Below are 18,166 nucleotides of genomic sequence, written 5' to 3'. Positions count from 1 at the left end.
CTGAAGACAGGCTTTTGGAGCCTGTCCTGGAACTCACTCTGTAGACCAGGCTGGCCTCAAACTGGCAGAGATCTGCCTGTTGTGAGATGGTTCAGCTGTTGAAGGCTAGGCTTACTACCAAAAATATAAGTTCATATTCTTAATAGTGGAATTTCATTTGATACAGGCAATTAAATGTAAGCTGGCATATATTGAACCAAGTAAAAGAACACAGTGGTCCAAAAAGGCTAAAGAAAAATTTGAAGAAAAGACTCAAGACAAATTTGTGACATGTTCTGTTATTAGTAAGCTATTTCTATCTTTGTCTATTATTATCATTATTATTTAAATAAGATTAACATTATATAATAATGTTCATATTTTAGAATAAATTCAGTGTGCCTAGATAATAGTAGTAATGAGAAATAACATTCATTTAGAATTAGGACTGGGGGATTCTTTGTTAAGCCTTGCAGTCAAAGCACATCAGGAAAAAAAAATTCATACCTTTGAAAACTAAAGTCATCCTTATGATAGATAATGGTTTGCACCTTATAGTCTCTGCTACTTGAATCACTGGGGCCAGAGACTTGAGGCCAGTGTCAGCAACATAACCAGTTCCCTTTTAAAACAATGAAATCATCAATCCACCTTTACTGTGGCCTTTTGCAAGCATAAAGCCAAAAATTAGCTTATTTATCTGCATTTACTGGGTCTAAGGTTTAATCTTATGCAAGTGAAGGGAGGCAGAACTTGGTGAGTAAATAGCTTTTGTTTGTTTCCTTGGTTACTTGGATTTTTTTTCCCCTTTAATTTATCCCATTCAGTTGTAGGTTCTCTCCATATTTTGAAAAAAGTTATTCCAGTTTTACATATTTTCAGGTCTACACCCCTAGATGACCACTAGCCCAATTTTCTAACAAAAGTTCTGAAAATCAAAAGTTGGATGACTGAGTCTGTTTGAGTTGTTATGATGTGTGTGCTTTTATCTGAATTGGAGAGCCTTTGTCTCCTTTTCAGTAAATACACATTCTGCTTCAAGACAGAAATGGGTGTGGTCTGCTTGCCCCACACTCCATTTTGAGTATTCATTGTAGATAGTGTGTGTGCATTCTTTAGATTGAAAAATTCTGAATCTCCAAACATATCTGTCTGGTCCTAAAGATTGTCAATAAGAAGATGTGAATCTTAGATAAAAAATACACACACATGTATATACATACATATGTTTGTTTGTATGCAATTTTTATCTTTTCCAAATAACAAAATCTAACAGTGTTGGGTTTGGTGAGCCCTAGTATATGAAATACATAGGCCGTGTTTATTTAAAGAAGATCTGTAGTGGCTTTTCAGCTCTGTCACAGTCATGAATGAATCCAACTCCCATAGGAGGACTAACTTCTGAAGGATTAATAGCTTCAGTGATGCAGTGTCTATTTAGAAGAAATGTTCAGTTGAAGAGAAATATGATTATAGAAATTGCATCCTTGGTGTAGAGAATTTTTACATCTGGCTTCTCTGAGATGAACAACAAAGTTCTCCTAGTCCTTGAGCAAATTCTTCTGAGTTTGGAACAACTTTAACTTGGATAGCTGCTGTTTAACATTTGGATATAAAACCTTTAAATATATATTAATTTTTATAAATCCTTAAATTGCTTTTGGTTCATTATAGAACAAATAGCACATGATAGCCTACTGTAAAATTTGTAGTACTCTCTACATGCTGTGCACTAGGTAGATCACTGTGGCTTCAGAATACTGCTCTACCTCCTAGGAAAACTAACAGTATTCAGCCAGAAATCTCATATATACAAAAGCCAGAAGTTGCTTCTAATTTTTAGAAGACAAGTTTACTAATTTAGTCCACTTTTTAGCACATGTCTTTCTTTCCCAAACTAGTTTTAATGATTTTACAGAGATTCTGGAAAATAATGTGCTCTTGGTTGAGCTTTTTGATTCTCGGGTTCCTGGAGCAACTGCTGTTAGTATTAATGACCAGCTTGTCAAAGAAGGCCTAGCGACTTATGAAGCAGGGTAAGTGTTGGTACAGTATCACCTTAGTTCATAGGTAATGCTTTAATCACCAGAAGAAAAGGAATTTCCTGTTCCTGCATGAGAGAAGAGATGGTGGGGGAGATGGTTGGAGTCATTAGTCTGAGGAGGAGTAAAGCAGCCTTCTTTTCACTTCTAGCTGGGATGAAAATCAAGAGAAGGGCTTCTTGAGATAAAGACTGCTTCTAAGATAAAGAGGCTAACATATTATTTCCAGGTGAAATCTGCTTAAGCAACATCTTGGTCCTATTTTAAAAAATCAGAATGAGAAGTAGCACTAAGGACAGTGGAAGAGTCTGCATTCCCAATTTAAGAAATTTTTATTTACCTTGGTTTGAAAGATTACATTAGTCAGGCCTAAACTTTATTGTCCAAAGCAAGAAGCAGCCAGTGGTTGAGGTGATTTCAGGTGATCTCACAAGGGCAGAGTGGTGGTGGGTAATTTAAAGGTCAGCTGAAAGAATTCTTCCATAAAGGAGGCATGCAAAGAGGGCAGTCCTACAGGGTCTTTTCAGAACCACCTATATGTAACCTTCAAGAAAGCCAACATTTGAATGCCTATTAGTATAAGCCAGAGAGACAGTAACTTCCAACCAAGGCCTGCAGTGACTCCTACTAACAAGAATGACCTATTATGTTCCCCCTTTCACTGTTAAGTCTCATGTGGAATACAAAGAAATGAAAGTAAACATTTAAAACTATTTTGAAATTTTTCTTTTAAATGCTAGGGTTTGGGGGGAGGCTGTCCATATTTGTGGAATATGCATGCATGCACTTGTGTATATGTATGGTGTACACACATGGAGGCCAGAGATAAAACACAGGTGTCATTCCTCTGGAGCCAAGCAAATTTTTTATGGGACATTATTTTTCAGTGCTACCTGGGGCACACATATTATGGTAGGCAGGCTGGCTGGCCAGTGAGACGTGGAGATCCTTTTGTCTTTGTTTCCTCAGTACTGGGATTACAAGCATGTACCACCATGCCTGTTTTTTTTATTATTATTATTATGGGTGCTGGGAATCAAACTGAGGTCCTCAAGCTTGTATGGCAAACATTTTACCAACTGAGCTATATCTTCAGCCCCCAAAGCCAGGGTTTCTTTAAGATGCATAGATAGCTAAGTGAATTTTAACAAATAGTTATATATCCATCAAGTTCTGCCCTGACCTCCATGCGTGTACTATGGCATGTGCATGCCTACACACATATACCACATACACACAAATGTAAAACATAAAATTACAATAACTATAGTGACTATAGATAAAAAAAAGTCTAGGCATAAAAGGAAATTACTATACACTGTGACAAGAACCCTTTCCCTTAAGATCAGAAATAAAAACTAAGGCAATTTCAGCCTTTCTATTCAGCAGAGTACTGGACTCATAGCAGACCACTTAAACACAAATTCCATCTTAAAGAAGCAATTTTAAAATAGTTCTTATTCATAGATAATTTGATCTAACATGTAAAAAACATTTTAAAAGACTGCAAACATACAATTAATAAATTTAACAAAATCAGCAGGATACAAAATCAACATGTTATGTTTTCAGAGGGCATGATTCTCAACCATAGATGCAGAAATTGAGACGAGTGCTTTAGCACAAGCAATGTCTTAATCCAGTGATGGACTCATAATTTAATGTTGTTATTGGGAAAGGATGTAAACTTTGGAAGGTTGGGACTAGTTGAAGGATGAAGTCACTGAGGATGTAGCTATGAAGGCGTATCTTGGCCCAGGGTCTCCTGTCCCACTCTTTCCTAGCTACCTTGAGGTAAGCAGCCTCTGCCACACATTCCCTCATCCATGGTATTCTGTCTCATCTCAGGCCCACACAGTGGGTCCCACCAACCTTTGATCAAAACCTCTAGAAACAAATCTTTCTTCCTTGTTAGTTTCTACTGGCTGTCTACCATGTGACAGAAAACCTATCAACAAAATCAGTTCATTTTACATGATAATGGAAATTTTACAAAGAAATGAAGAGTGCAGTTTTGTTACAGTAGTATCAAGAAAAACATGTTTTAAGAATTAACCAATATGCTGGTCAGTGGTGGTACATGCCTTTAATCCCAGCTCTTGGGAAGCAGAGACAAGAAAGAAAAAACAGAGAAAAATAAAAGAATTAACCAGCATGGGGCTGGAAAGATGGCTTAGCAACTAAGAACACTGGCACCTCTTCCAGAGGTCCCAGGCTAAATTCTCAACACCCACATGGTGTTCACAAGCATCTGTAACTCCAGTTCCAAGAGATCCATCACCCTTTTTTGACTTCTGTAGGCACTGCATTCACATGGTACACAGCTATACTGGCAGACAAAACATCCAAGGCATAAAATAATTAACCAAAGTGGGTGGAAAACATATACAGAGAAATCAGAAGTTTTCTGAAAGATATTAAAGAAAATGTAAGTGGAAATTTATCCCATGTTTATGGATTAGAGCATTTGATGCCATCAGTACCACCCTAAATGAGCAAGAGATTAATGATCTCTATCCAAATTCTAACAACAGTTTTTGCAGAAATAGGAAAATCTATGCTAAAATTCATATGGAAATTCAAAATAATAAGTAGCCAGGGCATTCCTGAAGAACCTAAAGGACATGTACATCCTAATTTCAAATCTTACTACAAAGCGAAAATAATCAAAACAGTATGGTATCAGCAAGTACATGAAGGAAATAAATTCATAAATCTGGTACTCAGAAGAGATGTGGTGGGTGATTTAAATGTCAGCAACATATAAATGATAAACAAGGAAAATGAAGTTATCTCATTAGTCCCTCAGTAAAGATGAAACCCTGCAGGTTATCATGTTTAGGAAAGGGACAAGAATGTGAGCCTGAGGCAGGTAAACTAGAAGTAGATAATACTTGAAAGAGTAGCTGTATTAAATTCAGGTGGGAACTGAAAACTATCCATTAGGCAAGAACAAAACAAACAAAAGAAGAGCACAGCAACAAGAAAAAAACTGTTAGTGATCTTTGAACCAGACCTCAGCTTAATGGGAAAGAAGTTTTTTTTTTTCTTCATCTAGTTGTCTGTGGTTAAAATATCTATGGGGGTTTTATTGATGTTGTTTGTTTGTTTTTCCAAGACAGGGTTTCTCAGTATAACATCCCTGGCTTTCCTGGAACTCACTCTGTAGACCAGGTTGGCCTTGAAGTCACAGAGATCTGCCCCCAAATGCTGAGATTAAAGGCAAAATATATTCTGTTAAATGTAAAATACTTGAGTTGTTTCACTGAGTGCATTCTAATGGTAATTACACTTCTGTTACAAACTGATACTTTTTACTGACCGATACTCTCTAGCCAAAGGTTGTGAGACTCAGAGTTGTTTTCTTTGTGATTTGAAGTTGTGAGTAAGGTTGATAAATTAATCTATTGTTAAAGTTAAAAAGTTTGGGTTTAGAGCTGGGCTGTGGTGGCACACACCTTTAATTCCAGCATTCGGGAGGCAGAGGCAGGTAGATCTCTGTGAGTTCGAGGCTAGCCTGGTCTACAAGACAGGCTCCAAAGCTACAGAGAAAACCCTGTCATGAAAAAACTAAAAAAAAAAAAAAAAAAACACCAATTTGGGTTTAGATTTGTGTTTGTGTGTGCCTGCTTTGCTTTGGTGTTGGTGAAGCACTCTTTTTAAAGAAAAATTAACTTTAGTAATTGCTATTGATACCAAAGTTTGGAAACAAAGTTATAGATAAAACATGTTCTTCTCTTAAAACCAGCAAATATTAATATCTTACTGACTATTCTTTTTGCCAACTTCTGTTATTTTTTAGATATACCATCAAAGATAATTCTAAAAAGCATCTTGAAGTATGGGATCCTTCTCCTGAAGAAATCATTTCAAGTGAAATAAACAGCTTAAGTCCTCTGTCTGTAAAATCTCTACCTAATGAGAATTTCCAGGTCTTATATAACAAGGAGCTGCCTGTGAATATATGTAATGTAATATCTCCTGAGAAGATTTATGTTCAGTGGTTATTAACAGAAAACTCACTTAATAGGTATAACAGACAATTATTAATAGGTATAACATACAATTGTTAATAGGTATAATAGACAATGAAAGTGAATGCCTGTGGTTTCATTCTTCTTATACTTTGCTTCAAATATCTAGATGCCATAGTGTTTAATTTTTGAAAGTCATGAAATTATTTCAACTAAATTGACTCTAAATTCTTTTTTTAAAAAAATCATAACATCTCATTTTTGGCTATTGTCATACTAGAATTTATGCCATGAGTACTTACTAAGTACCTTACTCCATGACAGCCTGTGTTGCTATTGAGGATTCTTTGTTGGCATAGGGCTTAAACTATAGTCAAGAGAGATGATGAACAAATAAAACTTTGTGTATGGATGATAAAAAAGTAATAAACAGAAGTAAGACCTTTGAGAAGGAGATGGTTTTAAGATGTTTGAGGGTCTTTTCAAATGTGTCCTAAGCTAAACACTAAGGAAGCAGAGGCAGACAGGCCTCTGTGAGTTCAAGGTCAACCATAGCTACATAGTGTGACCCTCTCTCTGTACAAAATGATGTATACCTGTGGGGAGCTCACATTCTAAACTGCTGTCAGTGTGTCTGTAGAGAGACTGGAGAGCAGCCCAGGGTTGTATATGAGGAACCTTAATCTCAAGCATAGCGAAGAACGAGTTCAAAGGCAGAGATGCTTTATACAGTCAGAGTTGTATCCAGATTGACCAGAGGGGAACGACTAAAGGGTTTTAGAAGAAAATATCTTGTCAGACAGACCGATAAGAGATTATTTGAAATTAAAACATTTTGTATCCTACAGTTTGGAAGAGAAGATGACAGCCACCTATGAGAACTCAGAATGGAAACCTGTTAGATGGGAACGTGACATGCACTGTGCTGTTAAGGTCCCAGCTAAAAGTCAGTGGAGAAGAGGCCAGATTATCAGAATGGTCACGGACACATTGGTGGAGGTAAGTGTCATCATGAAAAAGCATTTTCACTTGTTCAGTGATTACTTATTTTAGTTCCTTTTATGCTTTACAACCCCCCAAAAAATTCTTGAAATGTTGCCTTTCCCTAAATGTAAGCTTACTGTTCTCACAGGTCTTGCTGTATGATGTGGGTGTTGAACTAGTAGTGAGTATTCACTGTCTAAGAGAACTTCAAGACAGTCTAAAGACCATGGGAAGATTGTCTCTAGAATGCTCACTTGTTGATATAAGGTAGTTTTTAACTAAGTAAATTAAGTTTCTCGTTATTATATATTATCATTTTAAATATTTTAGCATGGTTTGTCAGTTTTAATTAATACATTCTGAAACTTTCATCAGTCTCATTAAAGGTTTTTTAAGAGGGATGTTGAGATAAGTTTCTTCTGTGTCAGTGGTTCTTAACCTGTGGGTTGTGACCCCCACAGGTGTCACATATTAGATATCCTGTATATCAGATATTTATAGTATGATTCATAACAGTAGCAAAGTTACAGTTATGAAAACAACATGAGGAACGAACTGTATTAAAGGGTCACAGCATTAGGAAGGTTGAAAACCACTGCTCTGTGTAGTCCTGGAACTTGCTCTGTAGACCAGAGATTCACCTGCCTCTGCCTCCTGAGTACTAGAATTAAAGGTGTGCACCACCATGCCCAGATTCATTAAGGGTTCTAGGAATAGGGAATAATACATGTTTGGGCCTATAAATGGAATAACACTAAAGAAATAGAAGGAAGCTAAATAGAATTTAAACTGTTGAGAATAAAAAAGCTTTGAGGAAAACTAAAGGCGGATAGAAATATAATATGCTTCATAAGCTTCCAATTATACAGGAAGACAGAAGTGTAAATTAGTAACAGTAGTAGGTGGTATGAAAGACCAACAGAAAATAGAATTAGAAAACTGAAAAATCAACTAAATGTGATGTCCATACCTGCAAGTCTAGCATGCAGGAGACTGAAGCAAGAGAATCATAAGTTCAAAACCAGCCCAAGCTACATAGTGAGACCTGTGTTCAAAAACCAGCCCAAGCCACATAGTGAGACCTGTGTTCAAAAACCAGCCCAAGCCACATAGTGAGACCTGTGTTCAAAAAAAAAAGGAGGAAAGAAGGCAGAGTTAGTTCAGAACAAGATGACTGACAAAAAAAAAAAGCAGTTTGAAAAGAGATGGCAATTCACAACCCAAGAAAAATTAGAAGTAAATAGCAGAAAAATGGGGCTAAACTAGTAAAAGTACAAAAGCACCTCTGACTGTGGAGATGGCTCGGTGGGTGGAGGCAGTTGGCCACTATGCCAAAAGAGGTCAGTCTCCAGGACCCACGTGCAGAGGAGAACCAAAGCCCCAAGTTGTCCTCTGCTCTCCACATCTGTATTAGGGCATTTGTGAATGTGCATACACATATAGAGAGGATAACTTTAAAAAGAAATAAAAATAATTTTAATTTTGAAAAAAATCCACAGGGTTCAAAAGAATAAAGATCTCTTATCACCCAAGAAGAGTCAGCATAAGTTTTATAAACATCTCAAGGAAAAAAGCTGGTAACAGTACAAGAAAAAAACATTAATTCATAAAAGACTTCAGAACTATATATCGAGAAAGTACATGGCTTATCAAAGACAATCAATTCAGAATAGTGAACTCTCAGAGATAGTTGGTTTACAAAAGAAAGAAAAGCCTAATGTCATCACTAGTGCTTTATAATAAAAATAATTAAATAACATGTTTAAATACTTAAAGAAGAGGGAAGGTATAGGTTTTCTATCCAGACAAACTTCAGTGTAGCTGTAGAACAGACACACACACACACAATGTATAATATATATAATACAGAAATACATATATTCATTAGCTCACATAGAAACAGGATAAAGGCAATGAAAATGGGAAAGAAAATTATGTAAATAGCATAAATTCATGTTCACATTTGTTTCTCACCATATGAGGGTTCAAACCATGCACGTTTTTATATTATTTCTAAGTATATCAGTACTCTGTGATACGCACTGTAATACAGATAGTTATTCCTTTTGCTTCAGACCAACTGGTGGAAGTGACAGGTGGACAGCAACAGCGTGTGACTGTCTCTCACTGTACCTTACTGGAGCTATAGCAACCATAATCTTGCAGGTAGGTACAATGTCCTGGCTAGTTTTATGTCAACTTGACCAAGCTAGAGTCATCTGAAAGGAAGGAACTTCAATGGAAAAGAGCATTCTCTTAATTAGTGATTGCTGGGGATGGCCCAACCCTAGTGGGTAGTTCCTCCCCTGGGCTGGTGGTCCTGGGTTCTATAAGAAAGCAGGCTGAGCAAGCCTTGAGAAGCAAGACAGTAAGCAGTGCTCTTCCATAGCCTCTGCATCAGCCCCTGCCTCCGGGTTCCTTCCCAATTTTATTTCTTGTCCTGACTTCCTTGACACAAGATAAACAATTATAACAGATATTTGCTTTTATTTCATTGAAGTTGTCATCTATTCTAAGTTTATTTTCTTGTTGAGAAAATAACAGCAAAATATTTGGAAGATTTTTCCAAACTATGTTGATCTTATGTTAAAGTAGTATACTTGTGCATAATAACTTTGCGGTATGGTGGCATATAATAATTTAATCCCAGAACTCAGGAGATAGGAGGAGTATCAAAAGTTAAATCCCTAGCAGGGCACGTTAATGTACTACTCTAATTCCAGCACTCTGGAGGCAGAGAAATCTCTGTGAGCTGGAGGACAGCCTGGTCTCTACAGCAAGTTCTAGGCCAGCCAGGTGCTACATAGTAAGACTCTGTTTTAGAAATTAATTAATGAATTAATTATATAGGTGTGTGTTTATTTATTAAGATACACACACACACTGGGCAGTGGTGGTGCACACATTTAATCCCAGCACTCTGGAGGCAAAGGCAGGCAGATCTCTGTGAGTTCGAGGCCAGCCTAGTCTACAGAGCTTAGTTCCAGGACAACTAGGGCTGTTACACAGAGAAACTCTGTCTTGAAAAAAAAAAAAACAAAAAAACAAAAAACCCAAAAAGGTATATACAGGCATATCAGAGCACAAGCCATGGCTCCTATGTAGAGGTCGGAGTACAATTTATAGTAGTTGGTTCACCTTTTACCTTGTGGTTCCTGGGATATTGAACTTAGGTCATTAGATTTATCAGTAAGCAGCTTTACCTGCTCTGCCAGCTTGTCCAGCAGAAAAGCTACAATAAGTAAACAAATTAAATAGATAGTCCCACAAGTGTTCATGTGACTGAATCGAAGTATTTCTAAAGTCATGTGCTTGAGTTGAAATTGTGTATGTTAGAAAATAACATATAAAATAACTATTGGACTAGATGACTCAGAAGTCTGGCTTCTTTTCTAGAGATCTTGAGTTCAATTCCCAGTAACCACAGGGTTGCTCACAACCATCTATAATGAGATCTGCTGCCCTCTTCTGGCTGCAGGCAGAACACTAATAATAAACCTTGCCAGGCCTTTCATTCCAGCACTTGGAGGACAAAGGCAGGTAACACCCTGTCTTGAAAAACCAAACAAACAAATAAATAAGTGAATAAACAAACTAGCTAATCTTTAAATAAAATAAAACATCTTTTTAAAGTCTTTAGACAGTTAAGCTCAGGCTTAGACTGGAGAGATGGCTAGTCTTTCAGAGTTTGACCGGGGTTCAATCCCCAGCACCCTCATGATAGCTAACAACTGTCTGTAACTGTAGTTCCAGGGGATCTACTCTCACACAGACAAAACTCCCATGCGTATGAAATAAAATTAAAAAGCCGTATTTTTAAGAAAATTAAGCTCATAAGTCAAAAAGAACTGATTGATACAATGTGCATATTTGTGGGTGTGGCTTTGGGAAGCATGTCTTTATAAGAAAGGGTTCTATTTTCCTCTGTTCTGTTCTACTTCATTGAATTTTCTTATGTAACTCGTTTTCCATGTTACCTTTTTTATGTATACTTTCTTCACTTTTATACCTTTTTGGTTTTTTTGGTTTTGTTTTTGTTTTTCAAGGCTGGGTTTCTCTGTTGCTTTGGAGCCTGTCCTGGAACTAGCTCTTGTAGACCAGGCTGGCCTGGAACTCACAGAGATCCGCCTGCCTCTGCCTCCCAAAGGAGGCAGGATTAAAGGTGTGTGCTACCACCACCCAGCTACTTTTATATCTTTCCATATGAAGTAGAGCATGTTTTGTAGTATCTTCCTTTGTGTTTTGTAGGAAAGTGAAGCACACATTGGATATTTTCCAGAACTGAAGGGAATAGAGAAGCATGCTAGCTGGTGATACTTCCTCTCACCTCAATTAGGGAGGGTGAAATTTTTTTCCAGTTCACTTGATTGGGATTTTTGGTGGTGAGAGGTTTGTTTGTTTGTTTTGACCATAGTAGTGAGGTCTTCCTTTCATTCCCATACCTGAAAAGAGATACAACATAAAAATTAAAATGTTTCTATCAGTACTGACTCTCTTCCATGCTGTTTCCCTTATATATTTAGATGTCAAAATAATGTTAGCTGGGATTGATTCTTTCATAGAAAATGTAGAAGAAATTCTTTTAAAAAATACTGCCTGTGAGATTTCACTTTTTGTCTGATAAATCTTTTCAGGAAAACAGCACAACATGGCCATTACCTGTGAAAATTTTCTGCCGAGATGAAAAAGGAGAACGTGTTGATGTTTCTAAATATTTGATTAAAAAAGGTTTGGCTTTGAAAGAAAGAAGGTACAGACTTTTGAATGATTTTTGACGTCAATTTCTGATGATGCTTCATAACTGCCTATGTAATCTGCGGGTATTTTTAAACCTTTGCTCTTAAAGATGATTTATAATCTAATTCCTAATGAGCTATCCCAGAAATAAATTGCTTATTTCTTTATTCACATGAGTAAAACTCGTGCATACCAAAATCCACCAAACAATTATGTACTGGCTTTCAAAGATACATGTGGGCTTCTCAAGAGAGAGCCTTGTCACTGGAGTCTTGGGGAGCTAGTTTTATGAGCATGTTAACACAGGGAGGATTACTTGTATGATAAGCTGGGGAAAGACAGAAAATCTGAATAAGAGGAGACCCCCAGAATAGGACATATTCCCCCCCCTTTTTCAAAGATTTATTTATTATATATACAGTGTTCTGTCTGCATGTATGCCTGCAGGCCAGAAGACAGCACCAGATCTCATTATGAATGATTGTGAGCTATCATGTGGTTGCTGGGAATTGAACTCAGGACCTCTGGAAGAACAACCAGTGTTCTTAACCACTGAGCCATCTCTCCAGCCCGCATATTCTCCTTTTTGTCCTTATGCATGGTTTTCTACATGTGCCATGGCATCTGATCCATGATGGTGGAAACCCACAATTTTGGAAGCGAATGGTTTGGAGCAAAGAGTATCCGTTTTCTCCAACAGCCATACAGGTTCCAGCTTTGCTTAGGCTGAAAGCTATCACGAACAGCATGGCAGGAGGACTTGAAGAGGGGAAGAAGAGAGAAGGGACAGAGAGAGTGAGAGCATGGAGGCCTCCTTGGACTGGAGTGATGGTTTAGTAGTTAAGAGTACAGGCGGCTCTTGAAAATGACCTGGGTTCAATTCCCAGCACCCACACGGTGACTCACAACCATCTATAACTCCAATTCTTAAAGATCAGAAGCCCTCTTCTGGTCTCTGAAGGCACAGACATACATGTAGTCAAAAGACCCATACACAAAAATCAGTGTTTTTAAAACAATATCGTAAATCATAGTAACATTAACAAATTAATTTACTGACCTGCTAAAAAAGAGTTATTTACAAATTGCATTTGTAGCAGGAGCTGGATGGAAGAAAGATTTTGAACAACTTTGAACAATAAATTATGTAGTTACCAAAAAAGGCAGAAGCATTTTATATGTTAATCTTGGTGTTCCTTATTTTTTGAATTTTCAAAACAACTTTTGTGAATAAAATCATTATATTTAAATGAAAACTCGTGAGGTTGACTTTTGGCACCAAAAAAATATATTTTACAAAAGGAAATATTTCAAGTACATTTGTAAGAAAGGGATGTTTAATTTAGTGTGAAACCTGCATATATGTATATATACTATGCATTTGTATCTGTATAGATTTACATATCTTAAAATCAGATGAGTTGATAAGTAACTTACAGGCCTTATTATCTGAATTAATCACTTTTTTCAACATAAAATAATAGGACACAAATTACATAAAGTGAATTATGTAAAACCCTTGGGAAAACATGTCAGCTGGCCAGCACATGACAACACTGAAGGAACCCTTTCTTATAAAGGATTAAAGAAGTGTCTAGGGGAGTTTTTCTGAGAGGAATCTAGGAGTTGTGCCTGCTGCTTGACTGAGAGTTGCAATACAGGCAAGGGATGAGAAAAGAGGACCGGGTTGGAGCTTTGTGTAGCTTCTGGAGAGGAAGGAAAAGGTATGACTGGAGGCAACTTGATAGGCTAGAGAAAATATAGAAGTCATATCCTCTTGAGCAGCAGCAGTGGGTTTTTAAAAAGCCAGCTGAGGCCCTGAATATTCAGTTCACAGCTTGGATTTTACCTGCAAAGGAGATACCAGCAGATATATAGATGCAAATAAAATAGATACAGGAACAGGTAGGTAGAGATACAGGTACACATAGATACAAATGGATATAGATATAGATAAATACAGACATAGATTTTTTTTGAGAACTTAAACTTTTTTAGTTTTAAAATTGCCTGTTTATCTATCAGGGTGGCAGGGAGGAGATCAAAAGATCAACAGAGAGGTTCAAGTAGGTTGGACAAGAGAATCTTAGCCCAGTGTTAGGGGTTTAAGGAGAGCTCAGCAGTCGTAAAACAGGGTGGCGTTCACCAAAGTGGTGATTGAGGGTGCAGATAGCCTGAAAGATAGAGCTTTACATTAAAGTTTAGCTCTGGATAAAAGGGAAGAAGAGATAAGCATCCCTGGATGGCATGAGGGGGAGAGAGAAGACACAAACACTAGCACATACAGAGCTTTCCAGAGCACTTCTTACTTTCAAAACTTCCCCAGAATGGGTGTCTGTCTTAGGGTTTCTATTGCTGTGATGAACAGATGAAACATCATGACCAAAAAGCAAATTGGGAGGAAAGGGTTTGTTCAGCTGACAATGCCACATCTCAGTTCATCATTAAAGGAAGTCAGGACAGAAACTCAAACAGGGCGGAATCCTGATGCAGAGGCCATGGAGGAGTACTACTTACTGGCCTACTCTCCATGGCTTACTCAGCCTTTTTTATAAAATCCAAGACCTCCTGCTTGGGGATAGCACCATCCACAATGGGCTAGACCCTCCCCCATCAATCACTAATTAAGAAAATGCCCTACAGGCTTGCTTACAGCCCTCTCTTATGGGAGGCATTTTCTTAGTTGATGTTCCTTCCTCTCAGATGACTTTAGCTTGTGTCAAGTTGACATAAAGCTATCCAGCACAGTGTCAAAGAAGCAGATTGCTTATAGTTTCCGTTTCTTGTAGAGAAGTAGATAGCAGAGCTGGCGGAGAGTGATCTACTAGGTGTATGATGCCATCTACAGTTCCCACGCCGCTTTCCTCTTTTCTTTTCCTCCTGTGACTATCTAGTCCACCTCATGAAAGACTAGTTCATCCTGGAGTAGAGGAAAGGTTTTAGTTAAATGTTAACACATAATTTGAATGATTTTTTTTCATTTTTTCTTTAAAATTTTATCTTTGCTTCAATTTAGATATGTTTTTGTTGTTGTTGTTTGATGTTACAGAACTAGTAAATCAAATAAGAGCCATTCATCTGAGACATCTTTGGAAATCCCTCCAGAACAAGGAGAGTCAATAGTTACTAAGTGCTTTAAAACTAACTTTGATACTAACAAGAAAAATGCTGATAAAATGAATGAACACAAAGTACCTGATTCAAAGGAGAAAAAATCAGAAACCAGAACCACCGGATGCTATAAACCACCAGTTATTCCTAACACAAATGCATTTGAGGCAGTAGTGAGCTGCATTGGTAATGATGGAACTATATTTGTAGTGCCTAAATTATCAGGTAAGGTCTTTTATGTTATAAAGGTTTCTTCAGTAACCTAGCAGGATAGAAAAAAACTGAAAGTCTTTAGGAATATTTACCCTCTCTGAACCTCATTTTCAAGGGCTTATGAGGAGAATTAGGTTATTTCATCCAGTGTATGCAGAGTTCTTTTAAAAATTCCTAGCTAAGCTATTGGAGGGGTTTTTTTCCTTAAATTACTTTAAATAATAAATTATTTCAACATATTTCCCAGTTCTCTCCAGCCAGAGGACTGTCTGTGTCCCAGTGCTTGTCTACTAATGTAATTTCTCCATAGTTGGAGAAGTACAAGGCTGGAGACATGATGGCTCAGTTGTTAAGATGCATACATACTGCTCTTGCAGAAGCCCCAAGTTCAGACCCCATCACCCAAGTTAGGTGTTTCAAAATTGCCTGTTACTCCAGCTCTAGAGTATCCAACACTGTCTGCTGACCTTCCTAGATATCCACATAGACATGCTTGTGTGCATATAATTAAAAATAAATCTAAAAAAAGAACAAAACAACAAGCTAGAGAAGTGGCTCAGTAGTTAAGGGCATTAGGAGTTTCTATGATTGACAGGCGGGCGGAGGTCTTTTGCTGAGGCAGGCTGCTCCAGGACTAGATGCACCTTTCCCTCCCCCATCAGTTGACCATCAGGGCAGAGAAACCAGCATTACAAGGTTTCTGTGGAATGCTGAGTTTGTTTCTTTTTTTTTTTTTTTTTTTTTTTTTGGTTTTTTGAGACAGGGTTTCTCAGTAGCTTTGGAGCCTGTCCTGGAACTAGCTCTGTAGACCAGGCTGGTCTCGAACTCACAGTGATCCGCCTGTCTCTGCCTCCCGAGTGCTGGGATTAAAGGCGTGCGCCACCATCGCCCGGCTCTGAGTTTGTTTCTGTTTACCTGATAAGAATCCTCTCTGTTTACTGGGTCAGAATCTGCCTGGATTGGGACCAGGCTCTCATCTTAGGACATTGTCAGCAGCACTGCCATTCTGGGACCTCTTTGTGACCTAACAGCAGGTACCACAGGAAGCTGAACTTAAAAATGACCTTCAAACAGAATATTGAGGAAAAGCTTCCTTCCTACACTACAGCCTGTTAAAGTGTGTGTGTGTGTGTGTGTGTGTGTGTGTGTGCGTGCGTGCGTGCGTGCGTGCGTGCGTGTGCGTCTCTGTGTGTCTCTGTGTGTCTGTGTCTGCTTGAACGTACAGGCATGTATCAGGTCCCCTGAAGCTAAAGTTACAGATGTTTGCGAGACCTTTTGGCCTGTTATAGGAGTGCTAGGATTTGAACTCTGACCCTCATGATTGTTCAGCGAGTACTCTTGAGCTATCTCTCCAGCCACATAAATTTTCTTTTTAGAATCTTTCTTAGAAGAACATCCTTATCAAAATCTGTGTAGCCAACACAAAATTTTATAACCTAACAAACTTCTATCATAAAATTTAATGAATGTTGTCTTGTATTAAGAAAAAACTATACTTTCAATAAACTATACAGTTTTAAATGTTTATTCTCCAACGTTTTTTTTTGAAGATCAGAAAGTGTTATAGTCAAAGCATTTTAATGTTTTATGAAATCTATTAAACATTACTTAATAGATTCAAGTATAATACTTTATAATAGTTTTAAAAAGATTCAAGTCTGGGTGAGGGCGTGTATGAAGGTCAGAGGACAGTTTTTGTAGGTGGGTTCTCTTTTTCTACTGTTGAATCTGGGAATCGAACTCAGATTGTCAGGTTTGCATAGCAAGTACCTTTACCCATTCAGCCATCTTTCTTTAAAGTCTCCATTTTAAGAAAAAATTTTACTTTGTTTTTTTTTTCTTTTTAAAGATTATCTTATTTTCATTTATGTGTATGTATCTGTTATATGTGTGCTGGTACCAGAGGAAGAAAGAGAATCTTGAACCCCTGGAATTGGAGTTACCAGCAGTTGTGAGTCACAAGTGTGTGTACTGAGTCCTTTGAAAGAGCAGCAAGCACTCTTCATCAACAAACCAACTCTCCAGCCCCCATTTTAATAGGTTTTTAAGAAATAAGAATACCTAAATGTGGGACTAGAGAGATGGCTCAGTGGTTAAGAGCACTGGCTGTTCTTCCAGAGAGTTCAATTCCCTACAACCACATGGTGGCTCACAACCATCTATAATGAGATCTGGTGCCCTCTTCTGGTGTACAGGCATACATGCAGGTAGAACACTGGATACATAATAAAATACTTACATTACATACATGCATAACATATATATATACATACATAACTTAATGTTTATTGTAAGGCAGTAAATATTAGTCAGGTCTTTGAACAAGTTATTAAATGTAAAATATATGTCAGAATAAAAGAAATTAAGATCACCTGATTTTATTCTAAATCTCTTACTCAGTTATTTTTAGTTCTATGTATGTGTTGGGGGAGGTGTGCATGTGTGCTTAGATGGCCATGGAGTCCAGAGAGCATTAGGTCTCTGGAGCTGCAGGTGTTTGCCAGCCACCCAGCCAAGCTCAGGTCCTACAGACAAGAGCACTACGTGATTTTAATCACTAAGCCATTTCCCCAGACCCGTAGACCTGTTGGTTGGTTGGTTGGTTGGTTGGTTGGTTGGTTGGTTGGTTGGTTGGTTGGTTGGTTTGTTTGTTTTTAGGTAAGTAGGGGTGAAGTGGCTGCATATTTGAGGGGTGGGGCCTTGGGAGGCCAGAGGATGAGTCAGGTCCTTTGGAGCTGACATAAGTAGGTTTTAATCTGGGCTCTAGACCTTTGGAAGGGTGGTAAGCACTCTTAAACACTAAGCCATTTTTTGAAAACTTTTTCTATAAATCAGTTTTGCTAGGTCTTTTGTAAACCAAGAGGTTTTGTTTTGTGTGCTTTTCCCCTCAATCTTAGGTTCCAAAATTAATATTTAAAAAAACTGGATCCCATAGTTAACATTTGAATATCTACATTTTATTTAGGCATGACTGAATAAAAACTTTGAATTGCCATTTTTGTTTAAGAAGGAAAAAGGAAACGTAGGCAACATTTCCTCTAAGTCCAAAAGTTATCTTTAAAATGTTCGCACATTTTAAATTAGGCATACCACCAATAATTTTAGTATGCAGTGATTCTTTTTTTT

At 37.6% G+C, this 18,166-nt stretch overlaps 1 protein-coding gene across 1 annotated transcript in view; it reads left to right on the top strand.

Annotated features, from left to right (window-relative positions):
• The window catches only part of Rnf17 (ring finger protein 17), a 47,231-nt gene that overhangs the window by 2,312 nt on the left and 26,753 nt on the right, over nucleotides 1-18,166 (top strand). The window contains exons 2-9 of the mRNA XM_005355450.3: nucleotides 167-284; nucleotides 1,898-2,015; nucleotides 5,824-6,051; nucleotides 6,844-6,994; nucleotides 7,128-7,246; nucleotides 9,055-9,145; nucleotides 11,614-11,729; nucleotides 14,766-15,052. Of these exons, the coding sequence (XP_005355507.3) occupies nucleotides 167-284; nucleotides 1,898-2,015; nucleotides 5,824-6,051; nucleotides 6,844-6,994; nucleotides 7,128-7,246; nucleotides 9,055-9,145; nucleotides 11,614-11,729; nucleotides 14,766-15,052 (1,228 nt within the window). The remainder of the gene's footprint in view (nucleotides 1-166; nucleotides 285-1,897; nucleotides 2,016-5,823; nucleotides 6,052-6,843; nucleotides 6,995-7,127; nucleotides 7,247-9,054; nucleotides 9,146-11,613; nucleotides 11,730-14,765; nucleotides 15,053-18,166) is intronic.

The sequence above is a fragment of the Microtus ochrogaster genome, chromosome 17 (genome assembly GCF_000317375.1).
Source record: "Microtus ochrogaster isolate Prairie Vole_2 chromosome 17, MicOch1.0, whole genome shotgun sequence".
Classification (NCBI taxonomy): Eukaryota; Metazoa; Chordata; class Mammalia; order Rodentia; family Cricetidae; genus Microtus; species Microtus ochrogaster.
Note: the sequence above shows the minus strand (reverse complement) of the source record. Positions and strands in the feature narration are given on the sequence as shown.